This window comes from Littorina saxatilis, linkage group LG17 (genome assembly GCF_037325665.1).
Source record: "Littorina saxatilis isolate snail1 linkage group LG17, US_GU_Lsax_2.0, whole genome shotgun sequence".
Taxonomy (NCBI): Eukaryota; Metazoa; Mollusca; class Gastropoda; order Littorinimorpha; family Littorinidae; genus Littorina; species Littorina saxatilis.
The window spans coordinates 60,482,932-60,503,542 of record NC_090261.1 but is presented as its reverse complement, the minus strand read 5'-3'; the positions used below and the strand labels follow the sequence as shown (position 1 = coordinate 60,503,542).

At 41.9% G+C, this 20,611-nt stretch overlaps 1 protein-coding gene across 1 annotated transcript in view; it reads left to right on the top strand.

Annotated features, from left to right (window-relative positions):
- Positions 1-20,611, top strand: part of LOC138953339 (TPR repeat-containing protein DDB_G0287407-like) — a 53,251-nt gene that overhangs the window by 3,200 nt on the left and 29,440 nt on the right. The window contains exons 3-15 of the mRNA XM_070325139.1: positions 4,847-4,969; positions 5,449-5,487; positions 6,209-6,395; positions 7,128-7,295; positions 7,766-8,127; positions 9,624-9,785; positions 11,400-11,504; positions 12,103-12,170; positions 12,983-13,067; positions 14,793-14,932; positions 15,335-15,397; positions 16,287-16,335; positions 16,767-16,921. Of these exons, the coding sequence (XP_070181240.1) occupies positions 4,847-4,969; positions 5,449-5,487; positions 6,209-6,395; positions 7,128-7,295; positions 7,766-8,127; positions 9,624-9,785; positions 11,400-11,504; positions 12,103-12,170; positions 12,983-13,067; positions 14,793-14,932; positions 15,335-15,397; positions 16,287-16,335; positions 16,767-16,921 (1,706 nt within the window). The remainder of the gene's footprint in view (positions 1-4,846; positions 4,970-5,448; positions 5,488-6,208; positions 6,396-7,127; positions 7,296-7,765; positions 8,128-9,623; positions 9,786-11,399; positions 11,505-12,102; positions 12,171-12,982; positions 13,068-14,792; positions 14,933-15,334; positions 15,398-16,286; positions 16,336-16,766; positions 16,922-20,611) is intronic.

Below are 20,611 nucleotides of genomic sequence, written 5' to 3'. Positions count from 1 at the left end.
TCGACTTGACGCTTCGCGTCTTCAGTTATAAATTTTCCGCCTTTTATACAATTTTCAATTCCCATGCCTGTATATTAACTTCGATGAAAACCGGACGGACGAATCCCCCTATTCTTCCCTATTGGGATCAATTTAAGGATGGTCTTCTTCTTCTTCTTCTTCTTCTGCGTTCGATGTTGGTGGCCGTGCTAGATCCTCAGACCAGTGGCTGCCAGGAAGTCCGCAGTCTTGCGCAGTTCGTCGGCAGGACCCCAGAGTTTGGCTCCAACACTGGTCTCTTCTTGCCAGAACTTCTGGCGTATTGTCTCTAGATGGGGGCAGTTCTGGAGAATGTGCTCCGGAGTTTGCTCTTCCGAGCCACATTCACAGTGTGCGTCATCCGCAAGGCCCAGTCTCTTGAGGTGTTTCTTCAGTCCACAGTGCCCTGTCCTTAGACGGAAAATGGTGGTTTGGCTTCTCCGGTCTAGTTTGTTGATGGGGTCTTCCTGTGGGTTGTAGTCTCCGTTTCTAAGGATGGTCTAAAACCTCAGAATTTGCTATATTAACTGTGATGAGAACCGGACGGACGAATCCCCGTATTCTTCCCTATTGGGATCAATTTAAGGATGGTCTAAAACCTCAGAATTTGCTATGATAATAATACGAATAATAATAATAATAATACGAATATTTATAACGCGCACATATCTCACCAACAGGCGACTCAAGGCGCACATACACTCATTCACACACACGGAGACTTAAAGTCACTAGCACACACACACCATCAACCATTAAAATATGTACAGTTATTCAGGGTGGGATGGGGTGGGCAGTGTAGAATGCATGGATTATTTGGAAAAAAGGAATGTCTTGAGTGCAGATTTGAATGATTCGAGGGACTGTTGTTGACGGAGGGGGAGAGGTAGTGTGTTCCATTGGCTAGGTGCTTGGAAAGAAAATGAGCGTTGACCTGCTGTTTTGAGTTTGGTGTGGGGGATGTTGAGCTTGAGGGAGTCAGCAGATGATCTGAATGCTCGTGAAGGGACATAGAGAGAGAGAGAGTCGGAGAGATAGGCAGGGGCGAGACCATGGAGGCATTTGTAGGTGAGAGTGTTGATTTTGTAGGTGATACGGGCAGGAACGGGCAACCAGTGGAGCTGATTTAGGAGGGGGGTGATGTGATCTCTCTTTTTCTTTCGTAAGACAAGACGGGCAGAGCTATTTTGAATGCGTTGGAGACGAGAGATAGAAGAAGAGGGAAGACCCGCCAAGAGAGAGTTACAATAGTCAAGACGTGAGAGAATGGTGGAAGTGACCAGTTTGGCGGTAGCATCTGTGGTGAGGTACTTGCGGATAGTGGCGATGCGGCGGAGTTGGAAGTAGCAGGTGCGAGAGACAGAAGAGATGTGTTGTTTCATGGAAAGGGTGTTGTCTAGAGTGACTCCGAGGTTTTTGACAGCAGAAGACAGAGGGACAGAAGAGTCAGAGAGTTGAAGAGAGTCGGAGGTGGCTTTGGAGAGTTTGGATGTAGTGCCTATTAGGATAGCTTCAAGCCTGATGGGGTCAGAGTTCAGTTTGTCAATCGAAACAGTCTGGTAGCGGTCGGTAAGATAAGAAGAGAACCAAGAAAGAGCTGTGCTATGGATACCAAAGGTGTGCTGAAGGCGTTGAAGGAGGATGTTGTGGTCGACTGTGTCAAAGGCCGCTGATAGATCAAGTAGAGCGACGGCAGAGATTTCAGCTTGGTCAGTGGCAAGGAGGAGATCATTAGTGATTTTGAGAAGGGCAGTTTCGGTGGAGTGGTGAGGACGATAGGCAGATTGAAGCGGAGAGAGAAGATTGTTGCAAAGAAGGTGAGAGTTGAGTTGTTTCAGGACGACTCTTTCAAGGAGTTTGGAGATGAAGGAAAGATTTGAGACAGGGCGGTAGTTGCTGAGGGTGTTTGGGTCAAGCGATGGTTTCTTCAGTAGAGGTTTGACAATAGCAGTCTTAAAGGAGTTGGGGACAGTGCCTGTTTGCAGAGAAGTGTTGATGATTTTGAGAATAGAAGGGAGGAGTTCAGGAAGACAGTCAGAGTAGAGTTGTGTGGGAAGAGGGTCAAGGTCACAGGTTTTCAAGGTCATTTCTTTGAGGACTTTCTCCAGGTCAGTGAGAGTGAGAGGCTGAAAGTGTGTGAAGGGAGTGCCTGTAAATGCAGGAGGAGTTTCAGAGTTTTGGTGTGGGATTTTGTCTAGTTTGTCACGGATGGTTTGGATCTTGTTATGGAAGTAATCAGAGAAAGCTTGCGACAGTTTGGAGGGGTCGATGTTGTTGGGCAAGGGAGAAGCAGAAGAGCAGCCAAGAAGGTCATTCATTGTGGAGAAGAGTGTTTTGGCAGAGGTTGTTTCACAGATTTTGGTGCTGTAGTGCGATGTTTTGTCGTCTGCGATGAGTGTCTGAACATGTTCCTTTTGCTTGTTGTAAATCTGTCTGTCAACTACCAGCTTTGAGGTTCGCGACTTCCTCTCTGCTCGGCGACGCAACTGTTTTGCATACTTAACTTCAGCTGTGATCCAGGGTGCAGAAGGCCTATCTACGATGAGTTTGGTTTTTGCGGGCGCATGTTCATCAAGAAGTGTGCTGAGAGTGGAGTCGTAATGACGTACAGGGTCTGAGGATACCGGAGGATCAAGCAGTCGGCGGGCTGCTTCTGCGCGAAATGTGTCAGTGTTAACTTCTTTGAGGTTACGGCGGACTACGCGCTTTTTCTGTTTGGATGGTTTGGCCATTTTAAGAGAGAACAAAACTGCAGAGTGATCGGATCTGAGGTAGTCATTCAGCAGGATGTCGTACACCAGGTCAGTGGACTCATGGGTGACAATCCAGTCAATGATGTGTGTTTTGCGTGTGGGAGCGTCTACATGCTGTTTGAGGTCGTGACAGTCAAGAAGGTCCATCGTCTGTCTTGTGTCGGTGTTCTGTGGCTGGTCGAATTGTATGTTGAAGTCGCCGATGAGGACGATGTTTGAGGTGTGAGTGTTGTGATGTTCAAGCATTTCTTCAGCTTCTGTGAGAAACATGGGGAATGTGAACTTGTTCTTTGCATTGGGGGGAGGGCGGTATTTTATATTAACTTCGATGAGAACCGGACGGACGAATCCCCCTATTCTTCCCTATTGGGATCAATTTAAGGATGGTCTAAAACCTCAGAATTTGCTATATTAACTTCGATGAGAACCGGACGGACGAATCCCCCTATTCTTCCCTATTGGGATCAATTTAAGGATGGTCTAAAACCTCAGAATTTGCTATATTAACTTTGAGGAGAACCGGACGGACGAATCCCCCTATTCTTCACCAAAGTGTTTTGTCCCTAAACCTAAATCAATTTAATAGTACCATACGCAAAACAGACGGGACACCAAAAGGAGCTTATCTGAGTTTGCGCAGGTCACCTAGGTTTAATTTCCCCGCCTAGCTAGCTATTTTAGGACCGTTCAATCAAACGTCACCTGACGTTCTAACAGTCCGGTTGTTTATTTCTGATTATCTACGAATTCTCGCCTATGTATCTTTTGAACCTTTACTGGTGTTTGAGGTAAAAGCCTGTAGCAAGCGCGGTTATCCTTTGAAACTGGATTACTCCTACACTGTTCTGACTTTATGACGAAATGGTAAGATTCTCTAAGTTCTTTTACTCTGCGTTTTTCCCTATGCTATCCCGTTGAAAGAATGCGAAGTCTCTTCTTCTTGTCCCTATTCTAAATCTTGATCTAGTCTACCTTGCCTTTACTCTCTCCCTATTCTAATCCCTAACCTAGCGCCCTCAGTCTATGTCCTTATTCTAACCCATTCTATTCTGTTCTAAAGCCTGTCCTAATGCGTGTAGGAACTTCATTTTACACTGTCTTTTATACCAATCTGCATGGCAACGTAAACAAACACACAGAACCAGAGGCAGATTGGCTGAACATTAACCGCACTAAGAACATTAACCGCACTACTTTCAAAACATTACGCGGATAATGTAGTCCGTCCTTTTTCCTTTATCTTTACACTTGCTGATCACAACAAGCGCTCTTTTAATAACTGTTCGCAATATTTAAGCAACCTACATCACTATCTTCATCAAAGAAACCTTGTCTCTCCTCTCTTTTATGAATTCTGTTTATCCAAGTAAGATCACTGAACGACTAGCGGTTAACGTTATTGCCACAACAACGAGTCGCTATGACTTTCGCGTTGCCTGACTAAATTGACAACTACCTTTCAATGGCCTGAAAACATATTTCAAACACTTTCCTCCACACTTCTACCGTTTATTATATTAACTAACACATTTTCCCAATGTTTATGAATCTTTACTGGTAGACCGCATCGGTACCGTCCAAAATGGCCGACCGAAACAGAAACCGAAAGTTCGATTACCTCCCTTGCGTCGTCTACTTTTGGTTTCGATACCAATTACTCTTACGCTTCTTTTGAAAGCTGAGGCCAGCGATAGCTTGACAGATTGACTCTGTATGCCATGACTGTCCTGAACCTTCAATATTTAATCCCATAATCATTAAACTTTTTACAATTATGGCTTTCCCGCCGCAATATTTTTGTCAATAACAACGTTCCAACAACTAACCTTTCTTGTTGTTTTTTTCAGAAATATGATTTTGTTTTGTTTTGTTTTGTTTTGTTTGTTTGTTTGTTTTGTTGTTGTGTTTTTGCCATGGGCTGTTCTCTAACTTAATTAGTCTTGTACTATACCTGTGATTCTGATTACTTGTTTTAATACGAAAGTGAAAATTAGTGAAGAAAAAAAAATCCCTGGGTCACAGACACAAATATGATATTTTTAAAGAAGGATTGTATTTACATTTCTTTGTTTTAGAAATTTGATGATCTGATGAAAGACCGTTTAAAAGAAAAAGCAGTTAACTACATATCTGAGGGTCCCACTGCAGTGGAAAAACTGTGTCAACTCAAGCAGAGGGTGCAGGATACTGCAAACCATGTAGGTATTTCTTTACATCACATTGGAACCCCCTCCCCCCCCCCTTTTAAGACCCTATTTTCTTAGATTTTGTTGTGTCTTAACATGGGGGTTCCACTGTATTATTGACACTCACCTTCTTACATTGTCTCACACAGAAACGCACTGACACAGACACAACCATACACCCCCACCCACGCACACTGTCACACACACTGTCACACATGCTCAAATACGCAGACATGGAATAATGAATATCTTTCTGTTCCTCTTTTTAGCGGTGTAAATTATTTTTTGAAAAAAACAAGATTCTGTCGGTTTCTTTGTCTTTGTTTGTCTATCTACCTGTTTTTATTCCACTCCTATCTACTACATTTTGCTGGCCCTGGGGTGGTTTTCTTTGACAGGTGTCACTGTACTTGAATATGTGCTCTGTCTTCAGCGGTTGTTTTAAGTACCATTCGGTTTGCATTTTATATGTATTTTTCTGTGTTTTCCAGGCCCTAGCAGTTCACATGGATTACCTACATCCCCTTGAGGTAACTGTATAATCAATCCAAGATTTACCCACTTTTAAGATATTTTTTTTCGCAGATTTGCTATTCTTAACATTGTAAATTTACCACCATTTTAAGACTAACGCCTTTTTAGGACCTCTTTTTCTTAAAAATAAAATTTTAGGTCTTAATCAATAGGGAGGTGCCACTGTATCTAAAACTACTTGTTTCCAAAACGGTGAGAATATTTTGTGCAGCTTGACTGACGACACCTAGCTAAACATACACCCGCTAATTTATTGTGTTTTTGGCTCACGTAAGTGTAGCCTATGCGATGCTAACTTTTGTCTGTCTGTGCGTGCATGCCTGCGTGCGTGCGTGTGTGATAGAAACTTTAACATTTCCGAGTCTATGGATAAAGCTCGCATAAGAAGATTACGTCTCGGTCAAAAGTGTTTGAAGTGTGTGATAGAAACTTTAACATTTGAAGACGTCATATTATGACGTAAGAGGGTTAGACGTCACGCGAAGGAATTACTGAAAGTCTCGGTCATTGTTATTGTGAGTGGGCCGAGACTAGTTGGCAGATCTAGTGTCTCGCTTTCCTGCACAGTTTCACCTATGCTTAATTTGTGTGTGTGTGTGTGTGTGTGTGTGTGTGTGTGTGTGTGTGTGTGTATGTGTGACGGAGTGATTGAGTTTGTGTTACTGTTTGTCGATTTCTTACGTGAGCCTTGAAGGCTTCGCCTCTTGTTTAACCTAGGGAGCCAAACTGATGTACGAAGCTGTGGTCAAGTACCTGGAAGAAAATGTGCTGACTCAGCTGAGCACAAAGTTGGGGCAAAGGGAGAAAGACCAGGCTCCACACAAAGCCTTTGCTGTCAGCCGCACCTCCCTTTTCATCCCTAACCAGAAAGACTATGATGTTCTGGACAATGCTTTTGCCTTGAGTAAGTGTGCTGTTGAAACATGTGTGAAACTGGCTAGGATTTGTTATGATTCACAGGGAGTTTTCAGCGAGGGTTGTTTGCATTAAATGATGTTTTGAAATTTAGGAGAGAGTGTAGGTGTGCTTATTTGAACGTTTTTGGTAGTAGAAGGAACACCAGAATGGGCCATTTGGGTCCTAGATGCTGACACAAAAGTTGCAGGGAATGAGATGGTTTGCGCAGTGAGCAGCAAAGATTGTTTTTAGCAGCACATATTCCATTCCACATTTCCAGCAAACCTCTGTGGCAGGTTAACTTAAGGTAGAAGCCATTGTTTGGTGCTGTCACAATGATGTTTGCAAAGTAGAATGTTATTGATGTTGCGCATATATTGTACAACTAAATCAAAGCTCCTTTTCAGTACAGTGGTACCTGTGAGGTAAGGCCCCTCATGAATGGACGCCTCCCTTGAAAGGACACCTGTTGTCCCTTTGACTATTATTATCTCTACTAACATTAATAAATAAATAAATAAATAAAATAAAATATTACACAAATCGGGCAAAAAATATGGGTTGTCAATAAATAAAAAATAAAAAAATAAAAAAAAACTCTACTAACATTTACCTGTCATAAGAGGCCACCTTCAATGCAGGGACACTTTTGGCTTGTCCCAAGGGTATCCTTTCCTTCCAGATACCACTGTACTAAAGGCCCTGTGTGCTTATAGAGCGTCTTTCTGTGCATATGCAGCAACACTGAACAGTGATGATTCCAACTCCTGTCCTCACGTGCTGGTTTTGGGGCCGGCTGGTTGTGGGAAATCTGCGTTGCTAAGCAACTGGCTTAATGACTGTGTGGCAAAACAACCCGATGTTGTTGCTATTCCCTTCTACATTGGCTGTGCAGCCGGCACAAGAGGTTTGTGCATTATCGTTACCACCCTCTTCACCAGATCTGCTGTTTTGCCCACGGCCATATGGGCTCTACTTTGAAAATATTTTCATTTGTAAGATATTTCGTATAATAATTCATTGCAATTTGGATGGAGTTCAGACGGTTGCTAATGCTGAAGAAACCGTTCTGATTATACTAATGATAAGATTCTTGCCATGAAGGCAGACTTTAAAAGTTGAATGGGAAACCTATATTTTTATTGATGAGATTTTCCATATTTAAATGTTTTTAAATAAAGCTTTCTTTTCTGCTTTAGCTTCATCCTGTTTTTAGTTTTTATTTAAAAAAAAAAAATTTTTTTGGGGGGGGGGGGCGGGAGTTCATATGTTTATGATTCATTTATTTTGATCCTTACCACATTTTTTTACTCTTTTTTATAAACACATTTATAAAAAAATCATTACGCATTCATGTTTCTCACTGCTGGCTTTCAGGTACAGAAGAGCTGCTGGGCTATGTGTACAGTGAGCTGGATCACCTTCTAAGCGACGGCAAGACAGAAGACACAGAACAAGAAGGAAACAACCAAGGAGATGGTATTCAGAGTGACAATGAAACCAAGACAATTGAAAAGGAAAAAGACACTCCCAGAGGCAAACAAGAGGACAGCACTCAAGACAAAGACAAATCAAACGACGAAGGTGACTTGAAGAAACCGAAGGCAGCACCTCGCCCCAAGGGGAAAGAACTGCAGCATCAGATGGTGAAGAAACTGGAGAAGCTTGTTCAGGAGGGTCGCCGAGTTGTGCTTGTGTTTGATGCCATCAACCGTCTGGTGGCTGCCAAGATCAGTGTAGTGAGTTTGTTGTACATGTCACAATTTTAACTGTAGTGCCTGTCACCCAGTTAAGTATGGTGATTTTTTTTTCTCGGGTTTTTATTGAGATGTGATGTCAGCCTGTAATGTTGGTGAAGGAGGAGGGGAGGTGTGTGCTATATAGAACCTTCTTCTTCTTCAGTGTTCCAGAAATTCTGGTGACGTGTGAGCTTATTTGCCCGTTTGGGTTCCCCACACTATACTCTGAGAGCATAGTCAGCTTCACTCCGCTTTCGTTGGTATTGGCATGCTGGGTATTTTCGTGTTTCCATAACTCACCGAACTCCGACATGGATTACAGGATCTTTTTTGTGCGCACTTGGTGCTTGCGTGTACACACGAAGGGGGTTAAGTCACTTAGCAGGTCTGCACATAAGTTAACCTGGGAGATCGGAAAAATCTCCACTCTTAACCCATCAGCCGGTATATAGAACCAATATGTAAAGCCCACAGCATTCTGGTAACTGTATCACGGCCAACAGGATCAGTTAAAAAAAAAAGGGGAAAGAAAGGGCATCTCTGTTGGTTACTGGACACTGCTGAGGCAAAAAAAAATAAAAAAATAGGTGTGGTTAAGGTAACATGGCCAAAAAAAATAGGGTAGGAAGGTAGGCAATCACTTTTTTTTTTAAACTTTTTTTTTCTAATGTGTACAAATTCAACCTACTTGACAGGGAAATAAGTGTGCGACTCGAGCGCTTTTGCTTTTGCGTTTTCTGCACTCGTTTTTTTTTAATTTTTATTTATTTATTTATTTTTTAACAAATGTAATAAAAAGTTATAGCGTCGGCCCCTAAAAATAGGGTAGGTCGGGTTACCATAACCACACCTATTTTTTTTTTAGGCCTTAGCCTGCAGCTACACTAATATCAATGAATACGCAAGGTTCAACTTTTTTTAAATTTTTTTTTTTAAAACTCTCCCACAGTAGAAAAAATGTTGAAGAGTGAGGATACTGAAGGAGCATTTAGATTATACGATCATATAGCCCATAACAAAAATGTGTTATTTCCTGTGAATGACAAATGTTGTCATGTACCGGAAAAAAATTCAGCATTAATCTTTGACTTTGGTAGCTCCCCAAACTGTATAGCTGTCAATGTAAGGGAGGCAATCACAACACCTCTATCATGACACAGGGAACGACTGCATCATTGTATCATTGTCAGATATTCATTGGAACACCCCCCCCCTCCCCCCTCTTTTCCGTGCGCACTTGGTCTTGTGCTGGCATGTACACACGAAGGGGGTTAAGTCACTAGCAGGTCTGCACATAAGTTGACCTGGGAGATCGGAAAAATCTCCACTTTTAACCCACCAGGCGACAACGACCGGGATTCGAACTCACGACCTTCCGATTAGGAGGCCGACGACGTACCACCACGCCACTGCGCCCGTTAGGTGACTGTCTCGATCTGTGTAAAATGTCATATTTTGGTCAAAAATACAAATAACATAATATGTGCATGTTCAAGGCTTTGCACTGGTTACCAGAGAAGCTGCCGGAGGGTGTGATGTGTGTAGTGTCCACCATGGACACAGACCAAGACGCTGTGGACAAGCTGCAGAAAGAACTTGGTTATCAGGTGCTGAGGATGCAGCCACTGGACCATGAGACTCAGCGTGAATTGTGTATAGTAAGTATAACCAAGTGTACATGACACTCAAATCATTTTTAGAGGCAAAGCAAGTTAAGCAGGAATTGCATGGTCTAGGCTAAATTAATAGCCATCTCTCCACGCTGTCTGAGGCTTGAAAATAAACCAGGCCAGGCAGGGCGAGCCATGACTCTATTAGTGGCCCTGGAGGGTTGGGTTTGGATTAAATCAGTAAGCAAAGGGTTACAAATGTGCTATATGTGGACACAAAAGGTTCACAAGAGCATACCAGAATACAACAGCAGCCAGACCCTATCACAAAAAGCTCCCTACATCTGACACGTGTGCACAGCCAAGTGTTAAGAGGGGCTAGGGTAGCTCAGGTGGTAGAGGGTCCAGGGTAGCTCAGGTGGTAGAGCACCGTACTTGTGATCCTCGGGTCACCAGTACCAATCAAGAGGGACACGAGTCAACTTGTGTGCAGACTCAGAGACAGTATCCATGTCCCAACCCGGTGTCACCCCAATGGCACGTAAAAGACCTCGGTCATTCTGCCATAAGTGCAGGTGGCTGGTTACATCTAAAGTTGGGGTAACACCCGGGGACATGCTCCTAATGGCTTTGCCGTGAGGGCGTAAAACTCAGGGATTCATCTAGAATGACAGGCATATGGGTCAATTGACCCATTCTCTTGAAAATGTATGGGTCAATTTGAATGATAATGGGTCAAGCCACCGCAAACAAATGTAGCCAAATAAATTGCTGTACACATGCACGTGCACGCACTCACACACACACAAACACTAACTTCCCTTGACCGCTGATCAGCTTCAGTTTCTTTTTCGGTGGCATTTTCACTGACACTATTATTGTTGGGATCAACAACCAAATGTTACGTTTCCGGGAAAACCAATTTCATGAGCCAATCAAACATCGTTTCCGTTCTGTGCCGGCGATTACAGTTACTTCCCCTTGTACAAGCAGACGACAGTTTCTCTTCACAACCACACAGTCGCCGTCTTCCCTTTCTTCTTCCAGTTAGCGACGACCGTCACGAATTATTTTATTTGAAAGGAGGAAAATAAACTAATTAACATTTTATCTTGGCTAGGAAGTACTAGAGGCAGTGATATGAAGTGAGCTAGTCAGAAAAGGGAGGAAGGCTGGCGCATTGCAACACTTAAGTGATGGGTCATACGGCGCACTTGCTCAAGGTTCTATGGGTCATTTCAAGATAGAATGCTCCATTGGCGCAGGGCGCAGCCCTAGATGAATCCCTGAGAACTTAAATTTCTCGATAGTGTTAAGTCACGTACAGCCTTCTGTCGCGCTCCTATAACTTTTTCAAGTTTTGTGTAAGATTCACCCCCCACCCCCCAAGGTAACCAGTGGATCTTGGTTTAATTGTGTGGCACAACCCAGATTTATTTTGTCTGTCATAACCTACTAAATCCAGGTTCCCCTTTTCATATGAAGTAGAGATGAATAGCAGCGAGTCTGTTTTGGGAAGGGCTTATTACTAAATGCATAACAGCTCTGTGTTGGATTTTGCTTATCAAGTTGTATCAGGACATGAAATTAATTTTTGCAGTACTACAATTTACTAAAGGCATATTTTCAAACTATAGCTGTGTTTTGTTTTTCTCGTTTCAGCAAACCTTGAAACGCAGTGGAAAGGAATTGTCACCAGAACAACTTGACCGAATCGTCAAAGCCGTGCAGACAGAGAATCCGCTTTTTCTCAAAATTGTTCTTGCTGTTAGTACCACCGGGCGCATTTTTTCTAATGGAAGATTTGGAGAATGCATGTATAGCACTTTGTGTGTATGTGTGTTTGTGTGTATGTGTGTTTGTGTGTATGTGTGTGTGTGTGTGTGTGTGCATATGTGTGTGTGTGTGTGCGCGTGCATGTGTGTCAGTGTGTGTTTGTGTCAGTGTGTGTTTGTGTTTGTGTGTGTGTGTTTGTGCGCATGCGTGTGTGTGTGTGTGTGTGTGTGTGTGTGTGTGTGTGTGTGTGTGTGTGAGTGTGTGTGTGTGAGTGTCAGTGTGTGTTTGTGTCAGTGTGTGTTTGTGCATGTGTGTGTGGGCATTACACACATACATGCACTTTACTGCCAAAATGAGAGTTTGGACAAAGAGGGGTCTGAGTGAAATAATTTAAATGTTTGTTAAACGTATGAATATAAAGAGTTATAGAACTCCCTGATCATGGGTTAACACATGAACTGTAAGCTTGCCTATGAAAGAACTTGAAAGACTTCTGTACACTCTTTGATTAACCTGAAATCTTCAACTTATTCTCTGAAGTATGTCTGATTATGCTTATATTGATTTAACAAAACTTGACTTTTTACAGGAGCTGGCTATCTTTGGAAAATTCCGTGAGCTTGATAAGAAAATTGATTCCTTGATAGAAGTGTCCAGGTAAGTTTATTATTCACTCACTTGAGTAATTAGAAGGTTGTTTCAAATGGCCGGACTAGTTTTAGAGGCAAACTTTTTTGTGGTAGTATCGCAATTTTTGTTAAAACCAGAGAATTCAAATTGTGCAGACTGTGAGATTGTGTTGAGCTTTGCAATGGCACCTGTGATATGAGGCCACCTGTGATATGAGGCCACCTGTGATATGAGGCCACCTGTGATATGAGGCCCCTCCGAAGAGAGAACACTTGCCAGTAGAAGACATCTTTTGTAGTACTAGTCCCTTTGTCTATTTTCTTGACTTAAATACCTGTCATGACAGGCCACTTTGCAATGAAGGGACGCTTTTGATTGGTCCTAAGGGCGTCATTTATCAGCAGATACTAATGTACATATACTTACCACATTTGAATGACATTGGTCGATCACCTGTATCAGGATTTTCTACTGATCATTAAGTCTACTTTTGAGTTTCTTTTGAAAATTGAGGCATGCCTCTTAATGCAGTGCATTATAACCTCCACTGATGAGTATCCTTAGCATATAATGACAGTATTCCGTTTTTATTGCGGAATAACAGAAATGCTGTGGAAGAACGGGTTTTCCGTGGATGAACCGAAGTTTGTCATCATCCAGTCTGCAGCATTTTTTTCTCAGTTAGGTGCATACATGTGTATAATCCCATGCCCACATACACATGTATACACATACACGCAAAACCGTTTTTCTGCGGCATTTATGTTTTTGTGTGAAATAACCGAATAATGTCATCATCCACTAAGGATAGACAATGGTTTTCTCTTTCTCCTTCACAGCATCAAGGAACTACTGCACAACTGCCTGAAGCGTCTGGAAGCTGACTACAACGTATCTGAATACCCAGGGAATCTTGTAGGAGATGTAAGAGTTTGTTGAAGAGCTATTTCTATCCATGAAAATAAAATTGCTTTCTTTATGATAAATGATATGCTTATATGACTTATACATGTGTGACAGGGAGACTACCGTCGCCCTTCACAGCAGACTCTGCAGAGTTGTTCGCCTTAGAAGTTGCAAGCTATTTATAGCTCGCAAGGCAACACCTGTGGATTGTAGAGTTCTGTTTGTGATGGGGTCTGGCGGCTTTTGTCTCTCTGTATGTTCATGGATTCCTTTGCGAATGCATAACAGTTTTTTTTATAGGGCTTAGAAATAAGCTCTAAAATTCTCAATCCTGTTTGTTTGGACTTCGCCTCCAAAGGTGATGGTGGTGTTTCGGCACTCGGTTACACATATATTGTGCAGGATTGCATGAAAACATAATAAGACTCTGAAGTCACACGCGAAGGATTTGTTTTTGTTGTTTAAACAGAATTCCGTGGCAAAATGCAAGCTTTTGATCTATCCTATCTTAGAGAAATAACAACAGTTTCAATGGAGGGGACACAATATGTGTGTTTGTGTGAGTGTGTGTGTGTGTGTGTCTGTGTGTGGCTGTTTGTCTGTGTGTGTCTGTTACACGACACTTGAGATTGCCACAAGTTCTCAAATGCCGTATAGTTGTGTTCTTTTATTCTACGTCGCCCGTCTTCGCAGCAGCAGAAAACAACTCGTCAAATTGAGTTCGAGGATTTATTTAGCATTCCATACATACAACTGCACATCGTAGCAGAACTCAAAAAGAAGCTTTTTTACATACAAATCGCGCTGGCATATATAGTAAATACTCAATCTCGAGAATATTCCAGACCGAACATGATACAACTACATTATACGAGCCGTGCATGGACTAAACTAGCGACATTCTCTATGACGTACATCAAAAGCGCCGACGCACTTAATCCGAACGAACGCCACGAACTCACGACTAAAACAGCATGGTAAACAACTTGTTTTGACAGGACTAGAAAGTTCACCTGCATTCTCGTCCAAGCATAAATATTGTGTTTACAAAATATAATATCGGTACTTTCCCACAAAGTACAAATAAGTCAACTACATGCAACACACAAAACTGAACCAAAGCTCAGCAACGGTAGCGTTTCCTAACAGTGACTGTATCTATGTGTTAGTGTTGATAGTGGCTTTTGTTTTGCAGTTCATCATCTGAAGTAAAACCCTGGAGCATAATTATACCCTCAATGATTTTATTGTAAGGGCATAAAACAACATTTATCATCATCGTGTGTTGGTGTGTGTGCGCATATGATTGTGTGCTGGTGTGTGATTATGTGAGGGTTCATGCAAACACTTTCTGTATGTTTTTAGAATCAAAAAACAAGAAAGGTAGGTTGTTGGAACATTTGTTATTGACAAAACAATACATTCACAAATATATTGACCCAACGGTCGTTTAAGTGCACAGAAAAACAATAACGAAAACTTATCTGGCTGATTTTTTCTTTAAAAAAAAAGAAAGAAAAAAAAGTGGCAGGCGGAAGAAAAAGTCAGCCAGATAAGTTTTCGTTATTGTTTGTCTGTGCACTTAAAAGACCGTTGGGTCGATACATTTGCGAATGTATTGTTTTGTCAATAACAAACGTTCCAACAACCTACCTTTCTTGTTTTTTGATTCTGAATTTTGGAACGTTGGCAGTCTCTTTGTTTTTGGATTTGTATGTTTTTAGTTTTGTTTTGTCTTTGCAGATCTTGAAGGCCATCTATGTGGCTCACCAAGGGTTGTCCGAGAGTGAGATCATCAACATTTTCCACATTCCGTCCAATGTTTGGTCACCTTTCAACTTTGCCATGGATTTCTTCCTCATATCCAACCTGGGAAGCCTCGGGTCAGTGCTTTGAATTTGTGCTTACGTTATCTAAATCTAAAATATTTAGAATTTTAAGACAAAATCCAAAAACAATAAGACTGCCAACGTTCCCAAAAAAGCTAAGTCTTTTTTTGGTTTGATTAATGTTTGTTTGTCTGTGCCCTTAAAAGACCGCTGGGTTGAAATATCTGTGACTGTAATGTATGGTTTTGTCAATGACAAACGTTTCAACAACTTACCTTCTTGGTTTTTTTATTTAGATTTTTAAGGAATTTTTATTCATTTTGAGTGGGTTGTTTAAGATTTCAAATCCAGTTTCTCCAAGGTTGAATTTGACTCAAACCATAGGAATTCATAGAATTGATAAAACAAAACAGACGAGAACGTGAAGAAAATGCTTTTCTGTGTGTTTCTTTGTAGATTTGCCTTTGGTGAATTTCGAGAGGCTGTCCAGGAGAAGTACCTTCAGAGTGAAGATGCAGTGTAAGCACATTTCGTTTATGTTGTTTGGGTCCTTGTTTAAATAAGCGTTATTACTAACAAGTGCTCACTCACTGCACAAAGAGTGCTACAATAGCTGTGTGATCAATTTGTCACAAAGCCATTAGTATACCACGAATATCATTGCAGGAACAAGAGGCACATTTTTGTTCCATATGCCATGGCATACACATTGCGCTGAAAACCGTGTCAGCGAGATTTCAAACGCGTCATTGTGTGTCAACGTGATCCGTGATCTCATGAGGTTTTACAGTTAACAAGCATGGCCCCACCTGCCAGCTTGAGCCAGAATAGTCTGACAAGTGATTGGCTGCACACAAGCACTTCTTTATAGGACAATGACAATTCTTTATTTAACGAGGGTAATAGAGTAAGCAGTGATCTGCTTTTTTACATCTGGCCCTCACCCTTAAGAGGGACTAATCAAAAATGGCGGGATAGGATACACAATGAGTATGATATCAATTAATGAGAGCTTGACTTTACACTTTTTACCCCACCTATGTTGACCAAGCTTTTTTTTTTAGCCGAGACAAGTTTTGCTGCAGCAGGTCACTCAGAATTCTAGTAACTGTGTAGCAACAGTGTATCAACACGCTAGAATGCAGGCGTTATAGATGGACGTTACAGGAAGCGACTGAAGCCAACAGTCTGAGCGGATATATTCGTACCTGGACAGATAGAGCCATATCAGTTGGTACGGATATATCCGTACCTGGGAGACAATGAGTTAAGCGGTGGTGAAAACATCTAGGAAATTGGCTCAGACTAATTAACAACTTTCTACCACTTACCACAATTAATTTTCCATGACTTTGAACAATGTGTACAACTGTAGTCCTGATTGTTTTTGTTGTGTTTCTTTTTCCAGAGCAAAAGCAAGGGAAAAGCTGATCAGCTACTTCGATGGAGTCAGAAGGGTTTGTATTTTAATTATTCTTTATTTGAAACTGATAAGGCAGGACAACTAAATTGACAGACACTAATTAGTAGAATGCATGCTGTAAATCGTGAAGGTCGAGAGTGCTGCACTTCTTTTAACTTTGAACCTGTGACAGCAGAGAAACAATTGCATAATGGTTTGTATGTCCAGTGTAACTTCACTTTTAAGACCTACAGATTTATTACTCTGCTCCTTTTAAGGACTTTATCCCCCCGTGCCCCCCCTCCCCCCCCCCCCCCCACCCAGATATTTTGTTCATAACCTCTGTGAATGTTACCTCCTTTCTAAGTCTCCCTCCTTTTTAAAAACCTGGATTTCACAGATTTTTGTAATTCTAATTTTTATTTATTTAGGCTGTAAAAAAGGGATTCCAGAGTACAACTGTTAATTTCTGTTTGTCTCTAACAGCAACAGCTGCGTCCATGGACAGTGGACAGGAGGCTGGGCGAGCGCTACCTGGACCACGCCATGCTGGAGCTGGTCATTTTGCAGAAAGCACAGGGCGACAAGGACGGGCTCATCCGCTCCCTCACCGACCTGGCCGTCTTCAGGACCATGAACAAGTTAGTCTGGTTTATTAATTCCCACCAGCATGACACCTGGCCGTCTTCAGGACCATGAACACGTTAGTTTGGTTTATTGATTCCCACCAGCATGACACCTGGCTGTCTTCAGGACCATGAACAAGTTAGTCTGGTTTATTGATTCCCACCAGCATGACACCTGGCTGTCTTCAGGACCATGAACAAGTTAATCTGGTTTATTGATTCCCGCCAGCATGACACCTGGTTGTCTTCAGGACCATGAACAAGTTAGTCTGGTTTATTAATTCCCACCAGCATGACACCTGGCTGTCTTCAGGACCATGAACAAGTTAATCTGGTTTATTGATTCCCACCAGCATGACACCTGGCTGTCGTCAGGACCATGAACAAGTTAGTTTGGTTTATTGATTCCCACCAGCACGACACCTGGCTGTCTTCAGGACCATGAACAAGTTAGTCTGGTTTATTGATTCCCACCAGCATGACACCTGGCTGTCTTCAGGACCATGAACAAGTTAATCTGGTTTATTGATTCCCGCCAGCATGACACCTGGTTGTCTTCAGGACCATGAACAAGTTAGTCTGGTTTATTAATTCCCACCAGCATGACACCTGGCTGTCTTCAGGACCATGAACAAGTTAATCTGGTTTATTGATTCCCACCAGCATGACACCTGGCTGTCGTCAGGACCATGAACAAGTTAGTTTGGTTTATTGATTCCCACCAGCACGACACCTGGCTGTCTTCAGGACCATGAACAAGTTAGTTTGGTTTATTGATTCCCACCAGCATGACACCTGGCTGTCTTCAGGACCATGAACAAGTTAGTCTGGTTTATTGATTCCCACCAGCATGACACCTGGCTGTCTTCAGGACCATGAACAAGTTAATCTGGTTTATTAATTCCCACCAGCACGACACCTGGCTGTCTTCAGGACCATGAACAAGTTAATCTGGTTTATTAATTCCCACCAGCACGACACCTGGCTGTCTTCAGGACCATGAACAAGTTAATCTGGTTTATTAATTCCCACCAGCACGACACCTGGCTGTCTTCAGGACCATGAACAAGTTAGTCTGGTTTATTGATTCCCACCAGCATGACACCTGGCTGTCTTCAGGACCATGAACAAGTTAGTTTGGTTTATTGATTCCCACCAGCATGACACCTGGCTGTCTTCAGGACCATGAACAAGTTAGTTTGGTTTATTGATTCCCACCAGCATGACACCTGGCTGTCTTCAGGACCATGAACAAGTTAGTCTGGTTTATTGATTCCCGCCAGCATGACACCTGGTTGTCTTCAGGACCATGAACAAGTTAGTCTGGTTTATTGATTCCCACCAGCATGACACCTGGCTGTCTTCAGGACCATGAACAAGTTAGTCTGGTTTATTGATTCCCACCAGCATGACACCTGGCTGTCTTCAGGACCATGAACAAGTTAGTCTGGTTTATTGATTCCCACCAGCATGACACCTGGCTGTCTTCAGGACCATGAACAAGTTAGTCTGGTTTATTGATTCCCACCAGCATGACACCTGGCTGTCTTCAGGACCATGAACAAGTTAGTCTGGTTTATTGATTCCCACCAGCATGACACCTGGCTGTCTTCAGGACCATGAACAAGTTAGTCTGGTTTATTGATTCCCACCAGCATGACACCTGGCTGTCTTCAGGACCATGAACAAGTTAGTCTGGTTTATTGATTCCCACCAGCATGACACTTTCAAACATGGTAGCCAGTGGTGTGGGTTCACTTGCGTGTCATTCCACTTGCGTGTCATCGACGGTGTAGATGCTTGGGATGCTGAAGCATTTATTAGGGTGTGGGAAATGCAGTGTTGCAGTGGATTCACACCCATTCAGCCCGATGTCACACAAATGAAGGCTTGTCCAACAGGTTTGGTTCCGCAAACGAGGTTTATTAGGTTGTTGAACCTGTCGAAAACTGTTTCGACCAAATTTATTATCATGGCAAAAAACATCATTCATACATACAAAATCATTGACACAAAAAACAATCAACACTGGCAGCAGCAGCAATCAAAGGGTAAATTTCAGAAAACAAAATTGCGTTTCAAAGTTCAGATAAATCAACCAATTTGGGTGAAAAAATATTCAATGTCCAGTTCAAGTGAAAATCATGTAATTGTTCTACAATAAAGGGTGAAGTAATCCACCAAACCGTCGACATGTTCAGTTGATCACTCCACAAAGCAAACACAACAAAATGCTACCAAACTGTATAATTTTCACTGTGTGTTCAATTTAATTCAAAAATAAATCATGGTCTGAAATTACAATGACATAGCAGTCATCCGTTCCAATATCAATATCAAGAACAATAAGTAAATCAAATTATATTTTACCCCAATGATCGCATTTGCCGACAGGATGATATTTCAAAAATTCATTTCAAAAAGCGCAATAAAAGCGCAATAAATTCAGGCTGTTCAGTCACATTTCATATCAAATCACAAAAGGATACCAAAAAAAAGGGTTCTCATTGCGGTCAGCAAGATTGTCTTTATCCTTTTTATAAAACTTTAAAACTGGCAATTAAAATTAGTTCATAAAAAGGCAGAAAAACAAGCACAAAAAAGGAATAACAATTTATCACAAAGAAAACCAAAAAAAATGTTTCTATAAAGAAACTTGACTCAAAAGGGTTTTTAAGTTCAAAAGGTCAATTGAGAATTCAGAACTTTTCTTATGCCAATTCCAAGATTTTATACTTTGAGAGAAGCCAAGCATTCTTGTGCCAAACTTAGTTGAAAAACAAGTCAAATCATAACTTATGTGCTACAAGGCACAAAAACAATAGAAAATTCAACACCTTTGTTTTCATCATTCCTAAAGATGCTGACCACAATTTGACACTGTTCTACCACTAAATTCTAGCCTATTTTCTGTCAATTCGAGACTAGCCTTATAAAACTGGATTTTATTTCTAGGCTGCAAGGCTAAACTAAACATAAAGAGTAAAAGTTTACCTATTCCTGGCCTGTGAGACTTCGGGATTACGGAGATAACTTCTGAGTCTTCATAACTTCTGTAGATTCTTCTTCTTCATCTTCGGTGTGTTCTTCTAAGTTCTTGCTACTCTCGGCGAATTCTTCAGTGGGTTCTTCTTCAGACAATTCAACTTCAAGGGACGACCCTTCGCCTACCAGCTCGACACACCAACTGAATTCTAAGTTCGTTGGATGCAGAGACTCAGAATTCTTCACGTGACAGAGTTCACTCACAAAAAAATAGACCGATTTGGAAAGAGCGTGACACCGAGAGCGGCCTTGAAGGGGAGCGGCTATTTTTAGTAAAACGTAAGTTTGCGTAATGTCAAAAAACAAAGTCTAGGTCACAACTTCTCTACCAGAGGTTATAAAAAGGGTGCCGTTTCTACTAAAAATAAACAATTAATTAATGGTCTAAATTTTAGGTTTTTACTATTTCCATACCTCCCTTCGAGTCTCTCCATTATAAATCTCGGTGCAGCGAACCAACATAAGAATCTCAAGATCCACGCAAAGCACGTGTGGCCACCACATGCAGTGTCGTCGAGCAGCAAGTTCTAGGTTTCGATTCTATAGGCCTACTTTTGCAAAGGCCTACGATCCAAGGAGAGAGAGAGTGGAGGTTGGGGATGAGAGAGAGAGGGGGGTAAAGCGGGTTGCTATGCCGGCAGGCACAGACGGGGAGCATTG